Source organism: Numenius arquata, chromosome 10 (assembly GCF_964106895.1).
Source record: "Numenius arquata chromosome 10, bNumArq3.hap1.1, whole genome shotgun sequence".
NCBI lineage: Eukaryota > Metazoa > Chordata > Aves > Charadriiformes > Scolopacidae > Numenius > Numenius arquata.
Genome location: NC_133585.1, coordinates 17,233,526 through 17,255,528, shown reverse-complemented (window position 1 = coordinate 17,255,528; position 22,003 = coordinate 17,233,526). Strand labels below are relative to the sequence as shown.

Genomic DNA, 22,003 nt, shown 5'->3' with positions numbered 1-22,003 from the left:
TGCGAGTCCCGTAATAGCTAAGATAATTCAATGTGTATTGACTTTTTAATAGCAACTTTCAAGGTGCAACTCAGGTTAAAAATCACAGTCTGCTCAGTGCTGCTAAAGCGTCTCAAGCACTTGCATTATTAATTGTGTGGGATCTTCTTTGTACCCAGTAAAACAGGGTCTCAGTGTTGCAGGATTCAGTATAGTCTCAGGCTTCTACTCTCGCATATTTTCTCACTACAGTCCTTGAAAATGAGAATGGTTTCATTATATGAAAAAAACCAAAGCAAAACAAAACCCCTTCAAGTGTATTAGTTCTTTTTAAGAGATGCTTTCTAGCTTTGTTTTCATTGTATCTAGCATATTTCAAGATGATTGGCTGTGATTAGGTTTTTTCCAGTAAAAATTCAGGAGAACATTCTGCTAAGGTTTTGCTTCTTCTAATCTGCTGCAGTGAAACTGCTTTGTAGAAACATTCCCTCCCAAGTGATTGAAGACGTGCAGTTTACTAAGCCAAATCAAGTTATAAAATAGAGATAATTAAATTACTGACTTGCTTCTATATAGGCACTGCTGTATTGTCTCAATAATGAACCATCACCACCCCATACCCTCCCTTCCTGTTAATCAAAATAGGAGGAATGATTTATTTGGAAATATAGGGGATGTCATATTCTTCTGCAACCAACAAAAATACATGACTTTGGGAGAGGGAGGGCAGGGAGCAGCTGGGTTACAAATCTCTATTTTGCCAGAACCACTGATGAATGAGTACACATTAAAAATGAATATCTGTGAATTCTTGTAACATCATTAGGATTTTGCTAAGAGAGAAAAATAATTTGTCACTGATTTCTTTAAGGATTTTTGGATGCACTCTTCCCAGATCACTGAGTAACCAATTTTCTCTGAAAGCTCTTCGCAGTTGTAGTATGCCTAAAATGTACACTGTTTGGCTTTGTAAGTAATGAAGCTTTATTTAGTTATTAGATGGGCAGTGTGCAAAACACATCACAAAACCCTAACAAGCTCAGCTCAGCAAATAAAAAGAAATAGAAGAAAATGACAGATTTAATGGTTTCCTCAGCTACATTAATGTCTTTGACAGTCTTGAAAAGAGAATTTCTAATGAGCACTGAAACAAATGTGTGCAGGAAGTGGTCTTGCTTTTGCTGCTGCACATTTGAGTTCCTCTAATTGCATCAATAAGGAATTTCTGCTCCTCATTTAATGAATGCCTTTTGACTACTTTCTGAAAGGCAACTGGATGTAAGGGATAAACACTGGCACCTTTTGTATGAAGTCACATAAACAGGTTTCAATTAATAGTTATCAGCTCTAGAAACACTGTATTATAATGCAGTACAGTAAATCTCATTGTATATTTTTATTCTTAAATTTTTATTAAGCCTACGTTTCCCTCTGCTTTGCTTTTGGTGTGATATCTTGCATCCTAAGACAGTGCTTTAACTGTCCACTGGCTTTTTATTATATCTTGTGTCGGGCAGAGATGAGGCGTTCTTTCAGAGCTGTTTCTGCACCATCTCTCTCCTCAGACAACTCAGAATTCATATGATGCTACAGTACCTGCGTCTTTAGTTTGTTCTTGGTTTAAAAAGTGAGTTTCAGAGCAAGGGCTGGGGTTAAGCTGGGGGGGGAGGGAAGAGCTGATTTTGATTTTTTGGGTTTGTTTTTTTTTTTTCATTGTTGTCATTTTTCTCCCTAAACAGAGGTACAGTCACTGCAGGTGCAGTGGCTTACTTATGAAAGAAGTTTTCTATTTAAAAACAAGAGAGACTTTAATGAAATCAGTAGAGGGTTTGTACAATAGGTATTGTATTAAACCAGAGCTCAGGCTTCACATTGATTGCGGTATTTAAATTTCAATGAGTTGATTATGTATGAGAGTAAAATGACCAGTATTATGAATGTACAAAAAAGTGACATGAAGAGCTGTGCCAGAAAAGTGAGAAAAACGTTCCCTTTATAGTCCCTAGAGTTCAATAAAGCACCACTATTTCCCAGCTTTTAAAAGCTCTTTTATCACAATGGTTCATACCTCACATTCCCTGGAGCCTGATTTGTTATACGTGCAGGGTCCTGTTCCATTCAGCAGCATCTCACTGGTTTCAGTGTTGGTAGGTTTGTAATCTACATAAAATTCCTGTGTGCTTGGAGTCATTTGCTTCAGTGACTGTCGTTTCTTTTTCCTGTGCCTTCGCATGAGAGAGCGCTGCTGCAGCTGCTTCATACTGGCTGGGTAACGCTTCCATGACACATAGATTACCAGCAGGATCACAAGCACAGACAAGAAAAGGGCCACGCTGCCTGCTATGATTTTATGGAAGGAGATGTGTTCTGCGTCGTGCTCAGGTTCAGAGCTCGATTCAGTGGCTCCGATAGTTGGGGGCAGAGGGGGTTTGCTGTCGTGTTTAGGCCTGATGAGTTTTGGTTTAAACGTTGGCTTTGGGAGAGCTCGTGCTAATTCAAACCTTTCCGTGGTACTTTTGCCACAGATGCTGTAGTTTTTCACTGCATCAATCACATTCACCCCTTGCAGCTCTTTGGGGCTGGCACAAATAATTGTATTTTCCCTCAGCCCTTTAAAACTTTTAAGCCAGTTTACCAGAGAGCAAATGTTTCTGCTGCATTCCCATATATTCCCAGCAAGGCTGATGTCATTGAGGGATATCCAAGAATCCAAAATTTCTTGACCAATAAATGTGAGCTTGTTTGAATCCAGGTTGAGGCGCTGTAAATTGGGCACACACTGAAAAACACTAGGTCCACTGAAAGCTTCTATTTCATTGCCAGATAAATCAAGTCTTTGTAATGAGCTCCAGGTCCAGGACATAGTTTGTCCTATCACACTGATTTTATTCCACTGTAAATAAAGGTTTTGAAGGCTGACTAGCCTTGGAAAAAGTGCCAGGTTGAGCTTAGAAAATTGGTTGTGCTCCAGATGAAGCTCTTTCAGTCTGATCATGCCTGCAAAGACATTCCTTGCTAAACTTCGGATGCGATTATAACCCAGGTCCAACAGTTCAAGGTTCCTACAATCTTGAAATATTCGAACAGGGATGGTTCTTAGGGAATTGGACCGCAAATGTAAACTCAGCAGCTTCCTTAAGCCCCTGAACTGTTCAGATCCCAGAGACTGCAGCTGATTGTATGACAGATCCAAGTTCCGGAGATTTGTCACAGGTCTGAAGGTATTATTAAGAAAATAGGAGATTCTGTTGGAACTCAAGATCAACTCTTTTAGTCTGCGTATTCCATTGAAAGCATTTTCGTCAATATTGCTGATGTGGTTATGGTCTAAATAGAGCCAGGTGAGTTGATTAAGACCTTTAAATTGATTGTATTTTAGTTTTTGGAGGCTGTTATATCGAAGGGACAAACCTAAACAACCAGCAGATATACTTGAGGGAATCTCCTGCAATTTCTGAGATTCACAATATACCATTTTGCCTTCACACCTACAGCCCTTAGGGCATCCTCGTTCAGCAGAAGAAAGCATTGTCAGTAATACAGTAGGGGCTATTACCAGAGCTACAGCTGATCCGCTCAGTAGCCTAATTACATTGAAACCTGGAAATAAAAACAACTTAGAAAAGTTATCCCCCCACACATCAGTCATTTCTTTCAATCATGCTTAAATCTTTTATCTCAACAATCATTTACAAATCCCTAGCTCGACTCAACTACTTTTCACATTGTTTTCTTTACTCAGATATTTTTAAAGAATGCCTTTATATAAATACTGGAAAACAGTTGGGTAAAAGGTGTAATCCCTAAGCAGTTTAACTGTAATAGCAAATCACATCAAGGTAAGTCTATGGAGTAACTAAAGCACAGGCTATGCAGTGGCTATGAACTATACATTAAAAAAATAACATGAAAAACATACCCATCCTTTGTGCTGTTCAAAGGTCGTCCTTAGGTCTTTTGTTTTTTGCTTAGTGTGCCACAAGCATGGCAGCCCCTGTCAGCTGCACTGTAGTGAGTCAGGGCTCGCTGACACCCAGGAAGAAAAATTGGACCCCTTGGGAGATGGACCGATTTTGGAACATTATTCTTTGCCAGCCATGCAGAACACTCCAAGAATAAATCAATCCCAACACAGCATTCGCAGCAAAATGTCAAATTCTTCCTAGGTAATAGGATCTTCATGGATATTACGTTTTTGCATCTTTATAGCTAGGAACCTGGCTTTTAAAATTTCTCTTTATAGGAAAGCATGTTAGATTCCTCCAAGCACCATTTAGCTATCTGAATTCACACATCTGTATTCCATAGCACAGCAGTTCCCTTACTCAGTACCCGATCCGGCTAGGAAGCTGCTTTGTAGCATAGAAGGTAGAATAAGCCCGTACAACGAACAAGCTCTGCTCACTTCTGCATACTGTCATTCTGAAAGCTCCGTCCGACTGTTGCTTTGGTTTCGGCGAATGCAGTCTTATGTAAAGCTGCCCCCAGTGGTGAAGAGTATTATGGGCATGTGCAGAAATGTCTTCCTTTTATCTTGCAAATGAGTAAGCTCTGCTGGGAAAAGAGTGATTGTTCTGAGTGACTAATAGGAGCAGAATGGTCAGCTTCGATGTAAACTAGTGAGGTGTGCTGAAATATCCAAATCCTCTTAGTCTCTTTTGCTGTTCCTGAAAGCTGTTTTGCATCCTTGAACTTAATAGCTCAGCGTGAGCTGCTGAGACTTTTGTCTGAAGGGCTAACTTGACATTTGTAGGACATAGATACAAATTTTCGGTCCCCAGGGTTTTTTTTTTCTTACTGCATTCTACATGTGTTCACATGACCTTTTTGCAATAACTCACTGTTTTTTAGTGAAGTATCAGCCCCCTCGGTGTGTCTCTTATCGAGTGTTTCAGTGGGGACACTATATTTTATAACATGAAAAATGTTTCGGAGCTGACATTTTGCCGTTTTGCTTTTTTCTTCTCTGTTAAAAGGCACCATGCCAGGAGGTTAGAAGAGAGTATTGTGCTCATTTATTTCCCAACTTGCTGTCACTTCGTTCCACAACACTAACACTTCAAACACGAGCTTCCATAACCCTTACAATACAGGGACTGAGCAGCTTGGTGTATTACCTTTATCAGGGGAATTGTTTTTACTGTAACTTATGACATGGGTAGGATTTTACGTGAAGGTACAATATGCAGAGTTTTTTTAGATGTGTGACTCTGGACAGTCTTTTTATATTGCATAAAATGCCTTTTTCTGTACTCTTTCCTTCTTTCCTGCGTGCTGTAGAGAAAGGACATGTCCTCTTATCTGGGCAGAGCAAAGGTAAGATGGCATTACAGCAAATGCGCCATGCTGGCAGTCTTCCTTCACCAAGAAGTATGTGATCAGAGATGATGGTGGAGAAGTGTAAAATCATGGTTCTTTGTCGTGATAGAGCCTGAAGAGAAGCGTGCTGCTCGTTAAAAGAGGAGTACAGATTACAGTCCCTGAAATGCAACCAGACAGCTTTGAGAACTGCTTTTCCTTTCTGAGGCAGAATCCTTACCCCTTGGAATAATGTGCTTTGACTTTTCCCTTATTATTCACTGCTGTGAGCATAGAAGAACTTAAAATGAGGTGAAACCTGAAATTTTCCACGCATTAAAATGCCAACATTGCCTAGTACTTATTCTGTGAATGACTTCAGGCTTAGAGTAATCCCACTAGTATTAGCGCACCTATCTATAGTGCCTAAATTAGGAGCACAGTTGCCCCTGGCTAACGACTAGGAACATCTTTCATGTTGTGAGTCAGAAATATGTACCTGCATCAAGGCACATCCTGTGAAAATTCTCCCTTTGGGTCAGATTTGGGATGAGGGAAAGGGTTAATTCCTCCATTAATCTCTGTCACCGTCACCATCTCTCATTCTCTACTACAGCTTGTTTCTGGCTCTTAAATCTGATCTGTAGGGTTGAGGAGCCAGCGACAAACTGCAGAGTGCACTGGGAAGTGTGATAGTCTGGGAAGCTGTTGTGCTGACAGGAGTGTGTGTGCCAGTCCTGGTGTGCCTGTTATAGGTTTTCCATCACTGCCTTGGGGGCTCGCTGTACTTGATGAAGCAGGATTGGCAGCTTCAGAAGACAATTCAGACCTTCGGTAAGCCAGTTTGCCTCTTGGAACTGCGCTCTTCTTCTGTTGACGGTAGAGGATGCCTGTGACAGGTAAACTCTTTATTGAAATGGCTGTTAGGTTCCTAATCTTAGATGGCATGAAATTAGGTGTAAATCTTCACCTGGTTCAAACACAGCATATAAAGCTTCAGAGAACATACGAATTCTTCCTCCTGCAAAGTTGGTGCTACTTAATATACCAGCTCAGTCTGAGCCTTCTCCCCAAACTTTGCCTGTTTTCTGGCCTTTCCTCTTTTGTTGTCTCTCTCTGCTCCATCTTCATTGTGGAGTTAACAAGTAACTTCTCTGCCACCATGAGTCAGCAGAGTTTCGGTAGCTTTTCCAGGGTTTTAATAATTGCCAGTATACTGGACAAATAAGAGGGAACAGCCACTCTTTTACCATGAGTTATTTTCATTTTTCTGAAAGGGGTGAGACATCAAGAGATGAAGAGAGAGCATCAAATCTATGTTAATGGATTGCCAAATTCAATTTTCTTTACTGAGATCCTTTTTGAATTACACAAGCAGGAAAAGTGCCAGTGTCTGATAAACAGTTTTTTAAAATTACATTTCTGTATCTTCATACAGCTGAATGGGTTCTTTTCAAATTGTGGAAATAAAGCTGCTTCCAGTATGAAACGGTTCATACAAAATTTCAGACCAGTTTGGCCATATTATAAACTGTGAAAAATAGAAAATTAAGTTAACGCTGCATTTTAGATAAGAAAATACCTTTTGTAAGTGATTTAACCTTTGCCTCATATCAACTACACCTTACATATCTGTGCAACCCCATTGCGTTACCATTTAACTCATGTAACCAGGAAAAAAGAACTCAAGGCCAAAACTGGTTAACAGCTTCTATGGATAAACTAGTTTTCATGAGAACTAATACCACAAATTCTGAGTGCCTAAAATCCAGGAGTTTGTTGAAGGCTTGGTGTGAATTAAGCTTGTGGTCCATGTGAGTTTGTGTGTCTTCGTTCTGCGGGGTGGTTGCTGTAGTCCACCCCTGCGCCATTGCTGGGCAGCCCTGCCTCCTGTCCTGGAACAGCAGCTCCCAGTCAGGAACAGGAGGGAAACACTGGAAGTAACGGAAGTCTCAATGACTTCACGCTGACTGAATATTAGTGCTCAGAAAGAGTGTTCTTCCTTCTCTTCTGCCTATGAAGACTGCATTTTATGCACTTCTGCAAAGACAGATACTCTTAAGAGAAATACTGCATTTATTCGTGTACTCTCGCACACAGTCTGTGTTTTGGGATTTCAGCCTTAGACATAAATTGAGATGTCACACAACCTGGGCAGCTTATTAGTTTTGGATTGTATGCCTCCGATTTGTTTTTCTGAGCTTTTTCCGAGGGGGAAAATGACATACGTCAGAAAATACATTGACAAACGTGTTGCTGAATATGTCTTAACGTTCATACAGATGAAAAGCGATGTGTTGGGCAGAGCCTGTGATGAACACATTGTTTTCTTCATCAGCACGACACACAAATTAAATTCAAGGTTGTTTGGAAATGATGCACTATCCCAAGGTAAGGATGGCCCAGATTTTCTTCTTTTCACTAAGCTTCAATAGGTTTTCTGCCTGGAAATGGTTCTACATAGATTTCACTACTATCTGATTTTGCAGTAATTTGCTTTGGTTTTGGTTATGTAGTTAAATTCTAGTATATTTTCTTTTCCCATTCATTCTGGCTGTGGTCTCTGTACCTAGCTGTGCCTTCTCTATGGAAAGCTTAACATGAACTGCAGCCAGAATAGTAAAGGGTGAATCAAACTATGACATTCACTGTGAAAACCTGGTCCTCCACAGAACTGGTTTAGAATTGAAACATTTTGCAGAGGGAAAGGGAAACAGCAAATCTTGCATTTTTCAGGGTTATGAGAAGGTACCTCTAATGACCAGGTACATCTGTTTGCTAAGTACATTTGAGAAGGAGGGAAGACAGAATTTTCAGGCTCCAGTAGAAGGGGGATGAGGGGTGCAGGGAAGAGATGTATACTTCCCAAAGCATAAGGAACCAGCAGTTACCAGATGCTAATGGGATTCCATGTAAATTAGCAGTCAAAAGCCTTCCCCCGGTCTGTCACTTGCTTCTTGTCAGCCTTTCTTGTGACAAATCATGCTTACTCTTTAAAATGAAGCTCTTGTTTAATGATGTTGTTACAAAAATAAAAGTAATGGTTTAAAAATGTTTCCATTTCTGTTACTCTAATAAGAAATCCATTCAGAAAAGCAGTATGATCCTTTCCAGCCACAGTTGCATTATGTTCTTAATGCACAAACTTCAGAATTTAGACTTCAGCAATTTTATGTTCATAGGTAGAGCTCCTGGGTCTGGGAGTGCCTTTGTGTGTGTAACCGCACGTCCCTTCGGAGAGCCGTGGTTAACACGTGCTGCTTTGTGTTCTGTTTGGGTTTATGAAGTGACAATGAATGCCTTTCCCTTGACTTTATTTCACTATAAAGAAACTGGGAGTCAGCTGGGTTAGCAATAGTAGCTTGTTCCAAATGGCACTGTAGTGTGCTATCACTGTGTCATCAAGAGTAGATAAGTCTAATAAAATGTGTTTGCAATTTTTGAGCCAGTGATTAAATGAACCTGCTGTTCCATGAGGATCAGATTAGAGCTGGGGGAGTATAACTCCCGGTGTAAATATCAGAGTGTGGGAAGACAGAGGGAAACTCAGGATGCAAGGTTTGCCAAAGGCGGACATAAGGAAAGGGAAGTGTGGGAAAGCCAGGTACAAGGAACATGCAGGCAAGGGAAATCGAGGCAGCAGAAAATGCTCTGAAGAAACAGGGAAAGAGGACTGAGAGTAGGGAGGATCTTACCCCAGCAGTTTTTCAGTACTGACCTAAAGGACCATGGTGATAAGCGGTAGATGGGGGAAGTGGATAAATGAAAATATCCCCTTGCTCTCCTGCTGGGAGCAATTAGCTTTGTAAAGCCTCCCCTGGCCTCTGTGAGGGTGAAAGGATCCCATGTTACAAATTCTGTGATAAGCTGAAGGAACATCTGAAGCCAAATAGGAGCCATGCCCCTTTTCTAGGAGCCAGTAACCTCTGTAACATCCGATTGCTTGTAGAGGACAGCAGGGACACATCTGTCAGTTCGTGTATACCCGGAGGATCTCCTCAGTGCCGTGGTTCACAGGGCAGCACAGGCTATCGCTTTCCTCATGCACAGCTACACACCGTTGAAAAATGAAGCTTTTCCAGCTGTACAGTTTTGTTTAAATCTGTGCATTGTGGATAGGTCACAGGGGCCTCTAAGCTGTCCCAGGGTAGATAATGCTGCAACAAGCCTACAACATCTGTTTGTGGCATCCAGTGGCTAGATTTTCTGGATCTTATCATAATTCCTGTATCCTTAATGAGGCATTGGACGCTCAACTGGTCCCCAATTGACTTTTTGTCTTATGATTGTGAAGCTGTTTGAAGGCAAGCAGCCTGTTCTTCAGTCTCATCCTCTGGAGACACAACTACATGAAATGATGAAATCCAAAGCTATCATTTTACTTACTCTCTGAAACTGATAGGTGCCGCTTCTGTTTCAGTGGATCTAGCGTTGATTCATTCAGGCTTGTCCTCCAGCATCTTGGTGAAAGAAGAATATGCGTAGAAGCAGTAGAAGGCAAATAATCATCACTGAATGAAAAGAAATTAATTACGTCTTCCACATAGTGCTAGATTCAACCTGCAGATCATGAGTGATATACACAATATGTGCCCTAGAGATGTATAGGTGCAAAATGAAAGGCGGTGTTAGTGGCCTCTGTGATTCTGCCTGTAGTCTCTGTGAAGATGCCAGGGAGATTAGATTGCAATAAACCCAGGCTTGTTGCAAATGCTTCCCACTCTTTTATGGGCCAGTATGCCATTGCTGGAAGAGTGCCTACTGTCTTACTGTCCAGGCAGCACATCTGGGGTTTATGTAGCCTAAAGTATTCAGAAACTCGTAGGTGTCAGCATGAAGTATGCTTGCCTATGAGGCATGATTTGTTCTCCTAGGGGTATCTGGCTTCTACCTTGCAATAACAATTCTGTACATGCATGAGTGGCAAGCTATGATAGGTGGCAAAGGTAATGAACTTACTTCCTGGGGAGCCAGATTAACATGGAGATTTTCTAGAAAGTTTTGTTCATGGTGAACTCTATAATGGCTGGAACATCAGGCTGGAGGCATTGCTTAACTGAATTCAAGTAGAGTTGCAGCCTGGTTCCAGCAATGTGACGTGACTGGAGCAGCTCTGTGCTGCCATGTGAAGAATCAGAAGGGATGGGGGGCAGCTGGTTTCAGAACGTGTACCTATGTGCCCCTTGAGGCTCTGCTTGATATCATAGCCTGCTCCAGGCTCTCGTTGGCTGGGGAGTACATGACTTGCCAACGATGGTCATGGTTGATGAGCAGCAAAAGGGAGGAGTGTAGGTCTTTGGTGTCTCAAAAAGACAGAGGAGAAAACCGTGGGGCCATTCAGAATTTTGGAATGTCTGACTCTATTTAATAGTCTACGTAGAGCTGGTGTGATGAGCAATTTAACTGTGGGTTGGTGAAGCATATGCATGCATATCAATAATTTTTTTTGAGAATGAATTGGAAAACTGGAGGCACCCTCTGATGAAGTTTTCCTTTAAATGGTTACATTTCAATAGAACATTTATACAAGTAAATATTTTCTGACAGAAAGACACTTTGTTGGAGGAAAAAAAGTAATCCTCATGGTGTCTAGTTCTGGCCAGAGAGAAAAGAGGGAGCTCTGAGCATGTCCTGTGCTATTGGTAAGAACGGGAACAGTAAAATTCGTCTAAGGACTAATGAGGTGGTAGTAGTGTAAGTAATATGGCCACTTTGACAGTGCTTTATTTTCCACCAAACCCTAAACTTTTTTAGTCTTCAATGTTGATGTGTAGTTAAAAACCTGAGGGACACCCTTTTGCCCTCAGCTATTCCTTCTGCCTTCATGACTTTGCCTATAGCTTCTCCTTAACTTCTACCCTATGTATACTTATCTGAGGAATGAATACTTGTCAGTTGCTCAGCATAGAGCATATATATACAATGCATGTTCACACATGTTCTTAAGAATTTCAGACATGTTCCCTATTACGCTTTTAACTAGTTGTTCCTTGGCTCTCCAAATGAAACTGCCTTGGTAGGTCACTATACGCTAAAGCCGTGGAGTTAGTTATTCCGTCAGGTCAGCGTGAGAATGTCTGTTGGCTGCTGTGGCTCCTTGACTGCTGGAGGGAGGCAGCTGGCGAGAACTTTCATTATGGTAAACCATGATGTCCACATCATATCAAAGGCATTTAAAAAAATCTTATAAGTTGCTTCCCAAACTTCAGCCTTTACCCTAATTTTCTTTGGCTCTCAGGATCTCCACTTATGAGAGATGACATTTATTTACCCTATAAGTTGATCAGCATAATAGATGACTTCACTTTTTGTCTGAAGGAAGTTTTTTCCAAACATATGTCTTTTCCATCAGTTAAGCCATCTATTCCTTTTTGGACTTCCAACACAAGTTATTCCCTATCTGTTGTCATTTTTATTTCTAGCTACAGGTATCATTTATTTTGATGCATTCTTCTGAGCTAAAATGACCAAATAGAAAAATTCCATGTGAGGATAACATAGCTGTCAAATATAGGAAAACAGGCTTCTTTTTTGAATGCAAAATTATCTCGAATCTTTGCTTAATAAGCTTGTCAACTTCTGTTCACTGTACGACCTCTTTTGATGTTACAACAGTACCATCTTGAAAGCTATTTAAAGATCTGCTGAATATTACCTGTAATTTTCCATACAAAAATTGTGACGGGTGGCTAACATTTTTCAGCTAGTTGAGATGAAAGATATGTATACATAGCATTTCTTAGGATCAGACCTAGATTAATAGATAAGACAATTATTTTTGCATTTCTTAGTGCTTCTCAGTGTAAACAGGTATAGAGGTGTAAGCAGTTAAAGACTGCAGAATAGCTTGATCTCATTTGACCTGTTGAGATATTCTAAAATAATTTGCAATTTCTCATTTCACTTGCTCATGCATGAAAAACTCTACAGAGAAAAAAGCATTCTAGCTTACCTTTATTGGGACTTATGCTTGGACTAAAGTTTAGCATTCTGAGATTGTGATTTCAAATCCAAAGACAGTCAGAGTGATGTGTTACTATATTACTGAAGAGTAAACTAAACATGGCAGTTGAGGAGATTTGCAACTGAAAGAGAAAAACATGAACAAAGTTAGGAAGCATATAATTATGTTCATTCACACTGTGACTAGCATAAAAATGATTTATTCCAAATGGTTACAGTTGCATGTTTAGTCACTTCCTTCCCTGGCTTCAGCCTAATTCTGTTTTCTGGCATTTTCCTGCAAAAAAAAATGTTTGTTCTCTTTTTCATCAAAAGTTTCAGATTTTTGTAGCTTTTTATAATTCAATCAAGTATTTTTCAATTGAGTAAGCTACAGCAGTTTTTAGATATTCCAGCTTTGGTAGCTGGTGTTCCTGAGGAAGCTCAGAAACTTAATTATACTGACAGTCTTGGTTAGTTAACCAGCCTGTAATCTGCTTATACTTAGTCACAGAAGTCACTGTCTGTGCCCAGCAATGATGGACTAGAACATTCTGGTTTAAAAAAAAATATAGAAAAGGTGAATTATTACAGGTATGTTTTGAGTATTCCATTCTCTGTTTGCCATCCTTTTTATTCTTTTCCCATTGATGTGTCAGGCAAACAGAGCTCTGAAGAAACCATATGTGATTAAAATGACTTATTAGCTCATCTTTTCAGGCCATGTGTACCCAAGAAAATTATCTTAAATTAAGTGTGATTAAATAAAAAAAAAAGAGCATACAACCAAATCCCAGCTTATTTAAGTCATTTACAAAAGTGCAACAGACTCCCATATAATTCATTTCAAAACAAAAATCTTGGTTACTGCAGATTTATTTTAGTTTCTGTGACAGTATACTCTCCTGTTTATTAAAACTAAGTGTCTTTTATACAGTGAACAGGACAGGAAACAAATGACAAAACCAACTCAAAGGGACTCAAGTATTATACATGGCGTTTGCCCACTGTGTGACAGTGTAAAACAAGAAGTATCTGCAAAATGTCAATTTCTGATTGACCAAAAATGTTGAAGAGGCACAGGGAGGAAGAGAGGAAGCTGACTGAGAAGAATTGGAGTTTTCATCCTTTCTTCCCTTTCTTGCAGCAATAGTGGGAGAGGCATGTTAGTGTTTTTGCATTTTGTAAATCCTTCTATCCCCTATTCTGTATCTCCTAAGATACAGATAGTTACCTGCTTACCTCTTAAGCAGGTAAGAAGCTCATAAACACCTTTCTCTCTTACAGCTTAGTTGCATACAGAGAAGGTTAGAAAGCAAGTAGAGACTCTGGTCAGCCCACAGAGTGGAGGCACAGGAGAGCTGAACCTGAGTGAGTCAGCACCTTCATTTCTGTGTCCCTAAATGGTAGCAGGAACTGGGAGAAAATAGTAAGGACTTACAAATGTGAACTCAGTTTCAAAACCAAACATTTTGCCTCCAGACACACAGGAAACAGGCGCATCTCCATCCACTTGTTCTTACAAAGTCATAGATACATGACAGAAAAATCTTCTGTCTATGTAATAGGGAAATCGTGTGGCTTGATGATTTGATGTTACAGCATACGTTTATGTCATCATTTATTTGTCATTTGGACAAATTGACCAGATTGAAATCCAGAGCATGAATAGATGCATACCAATATAATTAACACAACAAAAATACTTCCCTTGGGGATTTCTACTGCTGTGTATTGAGCAATTTCCCGTGTTCCTTTGTAAGACTGTAAGCTCCTAGGAAAGCAATGTACTTTATTCTATCAATGTCAGACTGAAAAGGACCTTAATCTTAAGATAACTGTATAAAAATCTGATAAACAGAACAGTCATAAATAGAGTGATGTCAAAATGCTTTTAGCTTGAAATTCATAGGAAAAGTAGAAAAGAAGGACTTTTCAGGGGAAGGTAAATATACCTTTGATTTTTTTTCATTAATATACATAATTTCAAATGTATAGTTTAGTTTATACTATGATAATTGAACCCCACAATACAATCTCTGTGGGATTCGTTCTCAGGTGATGTTCCTTGGTGCCGTTTGCACGTATAAAGAATTCACAGAGGTTAATAAAAACTGAAAGACATAAAAGTCATGTTTCAATGTAAAAACCAGAAAGTAAAGAAAAAAAGAAAAAAAAGTGCTATATGGCCATGTTACTGAATAAGAGCTGTCTCCTGTGAAGATCTTTGCAGTTTCCTTTAAAATACCTAGTACTTGCCACTCTGAGACAGAAAGCTGGAAGAGATCCTGTGCTCTTATCTGACATAGCAATTTCAGTGTTCTTCTCTGTGTGATTTAAAGTCAAGTAGAAATATGCTGTTAGAATAGAGATATCTGTAAATAGATAAAAGTCTTGGAGTTGTATCAGAACACCACTGTATGAGAGAATCTCCAAAAAGAAAACTAAAAATGTCCTTGAATATATTTGCTCCTTACATAAATACCATGGTATTTGGAATTCTGTATCAGATACTTGCTGATCAAAAGATTAACGTTTTAAAGAAGTTGATAATTCATATGTTCACGTAAAGACTAGAGTTTAACATTCCGCCCTTTCATACACACAGAAACAGGAGAGGAACACAGGAGTCGATACGCCAGGCTCTGTAACAGTTGAACTGCAAGACTTGATTTTGCAAAGGTCCCTAATTTTGATAAAACAGAGTTTTATCCAGAGCCAGATTTAGAGGTTTTCAGTAACAGTTGCCACTGTGGTAATTCGTGTCTGTGCACAAAGTCCAAATCCACTTGTGAGGGTTATTGTGCCTTTAGTGAGAACTGTGGAAGTCTACTTCTGTTATTATCCATTACTGACATAGTGGGAATTAGCATAGTACTCATAAACTTCCAACTTGGATTTTCTACTTTAAAAAGGTTGTTGTAAATTATATCAGGGACATTGAGAAAGAGAATTCCTACTCTTTGTTGCATAGTCTTTTACAGTCAAATGTCTTAAATGATGGCAGTATTAATTATCACTTAATGAATGTGGTTCTTTTGCAGAATTTCACAGTGGGAGGGGATTCTCCATTAGTATATTTTGCTCTCTCTCTCTCTCTCTCTCTTTTTGAATATTTAATCCATATCATATCATGAACTAATACAACAAGTTGCATCCAAATGATTAAGGGAGGGAGTTGCTGATCTTTTCAGGTCTGGCAAAATTAGCCTTTTAAATGTTCAGCATATAGTGTAATAGAGATGCCACTGACCTGTCTTCTGTTGCTGTTCTTTTTCACAGCTACTGGAAGTACTTGATGGCTATTTTATGTCCTTTTATTTTAAATTGTTTATCTAGTACATTTGTAGTCTGCTTACATTGCCACTTACTGGTATTTTTCACTTTAGGCCACTTGCAGCAAAAATGTATGAAATCCTGTATGTCACACTGTGCCTAGAATATATTTCAAAAGGAATAAATGCTTCCAGTGCTTTACACGTTTGCAGCCTCTGCCACTCTTTGCTAGTATTTGTCTTTTGCTTTCTGCACAATTGTCTTGGTACCGTATGCTACGTCCTTGCCAGAGCCTGGCTGGAAGCGTCGTGTGTGTCAGCAGTGGCTTATTTTACTCGCCACAGTTTAATGCAAAAGCAGGCAGCAGCAGCAGCAAAGGAATCTGCTTTGTTTCAGTTCCCATTCTTTCCATTGTTGCCATTCAAGAAAGGTAAAAACCACATAGGGAACCATTTATGAAATCACCAGGGATTTTCTCACGTTCTCAAACAAAAAAGAATTTAAAAATTATGGAGAGTTTTACTCATCATTATATGGAGTGAGATACTATTTAGGCACTTTCCAGGAGTGCTAGTGACTAGGCCTATCAGTGATCAGATAGGAACGTGTATGCCAGAATAACAGTATGCTTCAGCACATGTTTTTGATATGGCTGTCAAAGGTCATGATTAGGAACTTAATGATGAGTTTCATGATTTAACATAACAATTACTGGGAGTATGTTTTGCTGATTTCTGTTCCCTGTGGAATTAATGACTGTCTTTATTTGTCTCTAATTTGTACTGCACATGATTAGAACAAGGGTCAGAGGTAAATATTTTATGTAGAGACACTGATTGGATAGTTTTACTCCTGATATTCAAGGTGATTCATCTATCATATTTTATACTAAGATTCAATTTATGCATTTTTAATTTTAGCATTAATAAGTCTTGCAGAACTTGTAAGTATGTTAGACATGCTTGGGGGTGCGACTGATAAAATCCAAAATGGAAATATTCTGTTGTCTTGGAGTCTAAGACAATCTATAGGAGTTGTTGCTGGGTTTGAAACAAAATGAATAAATTGGAACTCACTATAAAGTGCTGCTGCCTCTCCCGAGTTTTTGTCATCACCTCTAATGGAATAGGCTTTGGCATTCATCAGTCAGCTGTACTGGCCTCCCATTGTCTTTACTTCCCTCATGAAGGGAATTATTTCATGTGAAGAAAACACAGTATGAATCTGTCTGTTAAACAGAGACTGCTTTCGTGAGTCAAGAGCCATGTAAACACCACAGAGTTAAAATTTGCTTGACTCTGGTTACCAGAAGAGATATATACCATTAAGTCTAAACATACTGGCATGAAAAATGTTCTTCTAAGTAGTTGTCCCTTATACTGTGGAAACATCTTCATTTAGGGTTAGGGAACTATGCTGTAACATTGTGTCTTCAATTTGCATCTTAATTAACTTTGAACTGAAGCAGATAACTTATTTGACATTCTAAAGGGGAGCTTTTGTGTCCACTTATTCAGGATTAGTGTTCCAGGGGGAAAGAGGCTGAGATAATCAGATTCTCACCACCTTGTGAAAAGTCCCTCAGGTACTGGTTAAAAGTCTTGTTTCCAAGGTTCATTTCTGCCAAGTAGTATGAGAACATAGGACGTCATGTTTCACCGTTCTCAGCTCCTTTTTCAATCTACAATTAAAGGTCAGTTTAAGTCATGCATATTCATCCACATTACACTGAAGTAAGTAGTTTCTGTGAGCCTGTATGTGTATCCGAGTGTACTGGTACCAGTTTGTAAGGCAGCAGCCTTCAAGTTCATCACAGCCTGGTGGCAGCGACGTTCTTCTGTGATTTGAGGTAGTTTCTTTCTCCCCGCTACTCCCTTTAATCAATATATAAATCTAAGTTCAATCACTTTCTAATGCACAAAGAAATACATAAGCCTCCATTTGATATTTCTGTATAGGAATTTTGTTATAGCAGACAAAGGATGTGTTTTGATTTTTCTGAAAACTGTTGCAAAATGATATTGCTCTGGAAAGAGATTACAAGGGAAATGCAATAATTCTTTTATCAAGATACTTGTCATTCCCATTCAATCAGAGCTGAAACAATAGTGAATGCTTCTGAAGACAGTCAGTCAGTCTGCGCTCACGGCATTTCTTCAATTGGCTCAAACACTGCAGAGAGAAACAGTTTTGTGCGACTTTCAAGTTAATTTCACTGCTATTCCTGAGCTGTTCAGAAGTGCAGAGCATCTATGCACACAGCTGGAAAGGAACCGAATTTATTGTAAAAACACGCATCATGGTTCAAAAAATTAACTAAAGAGTTTTTAAAGATAATATAGCATTCATAAAAATTCGGTGCACTTTGTAATGCATTTCCTGTGACTCAGACCTCTTGTTTCAGCTGAGCCAAATAGGGATTATTACATAAAAAAAAAAGCAAAGCATTGTATTTACTGCCATATTTAATGGCTTTATCTCAGTCTATGGTATATAATTATTCTTGCCAGTTCAATAGGATACTTAATGAGATTCAGAAGAGGTTGTTAATGAAATTTCTATTTTTAATGTCTAATTTTAACCTGTTGAGTTTAACAGGTCAGATTAACCAAAACAAAAGACAAAAAAAAATATTATTGTGAATTCCAGATTTTTTGTTCAGGAAATGCAAATGAAATTGAATCAAACTTTCTAACCATGAGGAACATTGCTAATTTAATTTAATCCGTTAAAAACAAACCAACCCACCTGATTTGCTAGTTGGCTGCTGACCATGCAGGTTTCCATCTCAAGAGGTGAATGTATGTTTTCGATTTTCTTTCCGTAAGACAGTATCTTATTTTGCTCTCCAGATGGTCACTGTTGTACGCCAGCCTACCTTACTGCCTTTAAACTGGGAACAGCTTCTCTAAACCTATAATATAGATTTTCTCTTCTTTCCCCTCTCTCTGGACAGGCAATACATTTTACTAATTTAAAATGATTAGACTTTCTCTTCATATGTAATTCTCTTTCTCAAAATCCTGAAATCTGAAGTCTTGAAATCCTTATTATAATTAAGGGCAACACAATAAGTAACTGCAACCCTGTGTTTCCAGTCCTTACATTTGTACCCCTGTAAAGGTTTGGATTTTTTCCTCCTTGTACTTCAGACTTTCCATGTTTGAAGACAACAGTCAGTCATGTAGCAGTTCTTCAGTGCTTTCTTTAGTGGCTGAAGAAAAAAGGGAGTTGCTGAATTTTGAAACTGAGATTTTTATTTTTTTTTCTGGCATCGGGTGTCTTGGTGCCCCAGAGGTCTGTTACAGTGTCTCTGCATTGTCTCCTGTCTCTGGGGCTGAGGAGCTCTCTTACCCATCAGCATGGACTTGTGCAAATGAGCCAGAGACTCTCCACACTAACATTTGTTACTGTCAAAGAAGTAAATCAACAGGAATACATGTGAAACGGGTGGATTGTCACCAAGAAATATTTCTCTCTGAGGAAGAATTCCATTCCTTACATTTATGTATGTCGTCTTCCCTATCTGGCTTTTTTATTTTGATCTTTTCACCTGGAGGAGCACCTGCCGTGACCCTCTTCACATGCTTTTGGACTGCTTAGATAGTATTGTGTGTTCATATAGGAATTAAGTATTTTTTTTTCTAGGAGCTGCTGTTTTATTAAATTGACATAAGCTTTCATGTTGTATATATTAGAAATTGGCAGGGATAGTTACCTGTACCCTTTATCAGTTTTCAAGATTCTTGGCTTGTTTTTTTTTTTAAGTCACAAATTGTGTCAGCAACCAAGCTTTCTTTAATGAGGGAGTTTATTTAATGAGGTGATGGTTTTCAAAATGAGTAAAAAGTTGCTTCGGCTTATTTGAAGTACTTTATGCTGAGCATTTAGAAATGTTTCATATAAATTAATTATATATGAATGTAGACAAATAGGAATTTTATTAATAATGGGCCTAAAATGTTACTGTTAGTTGTTGAATTTCTTTTAATTTGAAACGGTGTTCATTTTCACCCACTAGCCTGATTTGGTTTCGGTTTATTGTAAAGAGAGTCAAAACTTAAAACACATTTCATCAGTGACAAATACAGACTGATGTTTTCCCACAAGTCATTTCAGATTAAGTTAATCAGCATTTTAATGCAAGTTTTTTAAGAAGTTAAATCTACTAGTTTACTGATATTGTGCATTTATATGTAGAACTATGAGCTTTTAGATACATAAAACTGATCTAAAAAAGGTCGATAAATAGAGGGCAAGATGAAAACTAGTTTGCATAGATAACATTGCAGTCTGTTCAAATTCTGTGGGTGGGCTGTTTGCTTTGGCAATTTAGATTAATGTCTTTAGGATTGACTCCTAGAAATTCTTTAGGTGTGTCTACCATTTATTGTCATTTATTGTAATTACTGTAATTTATTGTTTCTCTTGGGCAAGAAATTTGGAAAGATAAATGGGGGGGAGATATTAAGTGTTCATTTGTCAAATCACCTGTTCCCTTTATACTTAATAAAAATTTACAAGACTTATTCTTGAAAGTATAGGGACTGGGAAGTAAAGAATCTGTTTCCTCAGCGTAGAGTCACAGCTCTAGGTGTGTTTGGGCTTATGTCTGTCTTTGTATCCCTTTTGATGTGAGAGGTAGACAAATCTTGCAGTTCTGCCAATAAGCTTTGCTTAGGAGGAAGGGGAAATGTTGGAGGCAAAGATTATCTTCTCTGTTAACTCCAGTTCTCCTGTACGCAGCAAGAATCAAATAACAGTTGAGTGAAGCCTCGTCAGTACTGTTTCAAGTCTCTTTCTGCTGGGCCGCAACCCAAAAAACATATTCTGCTATTTTTTTCTGGGCATTGAAGTTCCAGGATCTGATAAGATTAGATAATTATTATGTTTAAATTATTTTGTGGCTCAGTTTCTGTGATGTTTCACCCTGCTTTTCCCTACTGTACATATACAAGCCTCCACAAAGCATCAACCACTTTAACATATGCTTGTCTTTTATCCAGATAAAGGCTTCTGCGCCCGTTATTTGACCGATTCTGTGGAAGCATAAGGACTCCTCGCAGTTATTTTCAATAAAATATTTTTTAGAGTTCTAATTGAGGTTGGGATTTTGTCAGGCTGTCATGCCTGGGCCCAGACTGGATATGCCAAATGTAAGGTTGTGCTGAGGATTAAAGTTATGGATTTTTGTGTTAAGAGAGGTGCTGAGCAGAATTGTAGTAGAGTTGGGGCAAGAAGATCACTGCTGTTACTGAGGAGGCATTTCATCATTTACGGACTTTTCATTATGTACTGGAGCTATGTGGAAGTAGAAGGTGTTAAGGAAAGATTGGAGCCTTCCATTTTGGGGTTGATCTGAACAGTACTGACAGTGAAGACAGGGTGAGTGGTATTTGTTGTTTGGGAAAAAATTTGAGTATTTCCACTGGTCCACCCCAAAGAAGTGTTTGTCTTCTCTATGCTAATATTATGTCCTCTTCAGATTAAATGAGTGTCTACGGCCAAAAAAATTTTGTGTAATTGCCATAACTTGATTTAAAAAGGCAATAGCAGGTTAAACTGAGAAATAGTATGCATTATTATATGCCTGTTTTCATATCTAGGATATTCCAGAGCTTTATAATCAGAAAAACATGTTTTGAATGAAAAAAAGCAACACAAAAACCCAAACCAGCTTTGATTTAAGGCACAAAATGGTTAATATTCTTTCCCTTATTTCTTCTCTGCCAGATAATACTCCCACCACTTCAGTGTTGCCATGCAATAAATTTTGTTTTGTTGTTTTTTTTCCTCCTTTTACTGGTGATTCATTGAGATAAAGCATTTGTAAAACTGCACTTTTAAAATTTCTGTTTATTATTTTTCCATGGTTGGTATTCTGAGGGCTGCTTGAAAAAGTCCGTGTATTTTTCCAATAGACTAATCCTAACTCAGATTTTCTAGGATTAATTTTATTTAAGGAAATACAAGTTTAAAAAATCTTGCAAAGTGACTTTTTCTTTTCATAGAGAACAGACAAATGTATGTATTTGCTATTGAGCTTGGATAAATACTGGGGAAAATTACCATGCGATGTTCCTCTCCTCCGCTCTGTTCCGCAGCATTTTCTTGTCCCTATACTCTCATCAGGAAAGACTTTTTTTCGATAATTGCTGTTTTGGGTAGAGTTTTTAAAAGTTGCTCTTTAATTCCCCTTCTTTCCCATGCCTGCACCCAAACAAACCTTCATTTGCTTAACTGAAGTGAAGAACAGGCATATGGTGGACTCAAACAGCTGTACTGAAAGAGGAATGGAAGGAGTTAAATGGAGTGCTGGATTATAGTCATTGTGGGATTATGGTAGAACATAAATCCAGATACTGTAAGGGCAGGAAGGTTTGAGGTGGCAGCATGGTGTAGCAGGAGGATAGGAGAAAGGAAAGAGAGAGGAGACTGCTGGATCTAGAGGAAGTAGTGGGAAGCAAGGAAGAGCAGGACCTCTGAGAGTAAAAACACAAACATAAAT

At 38.7% G+C, this 22,003-nt stretch overlaps 2 protein-coding genes across 3 annotated transcripts in view; one reads left to right on the top strand and one right to left on the bottom strand.

The window, feature by feature from the left end:
- The window catches only part of LRRTM3 (leucine rich repeat transmembrane neuronal 3), an 85,131-nt gene extending 81,503 nt beyond the window's left edge, over positions 1–3,628 (bottom strand). Inside the window, exon 1 of the mRNA XM_074154870.1 lies at positions 2,048–3,628. Within this exon, the coding sequence (XP_074010971.1) occupies positions 2,048–3,628 (1,581 nt within the window). The remainder of the gene's footprint in view (positions 1–2,047) is intronic.
- Positions 1–22,003, top strand: part of CTNNA3 (catenin alpha 3) — a 492,103-nt gene that overhangs the window by 236,685 nt on the left and 233,415 nt on the right. The window lies entirely within an intron of this gene.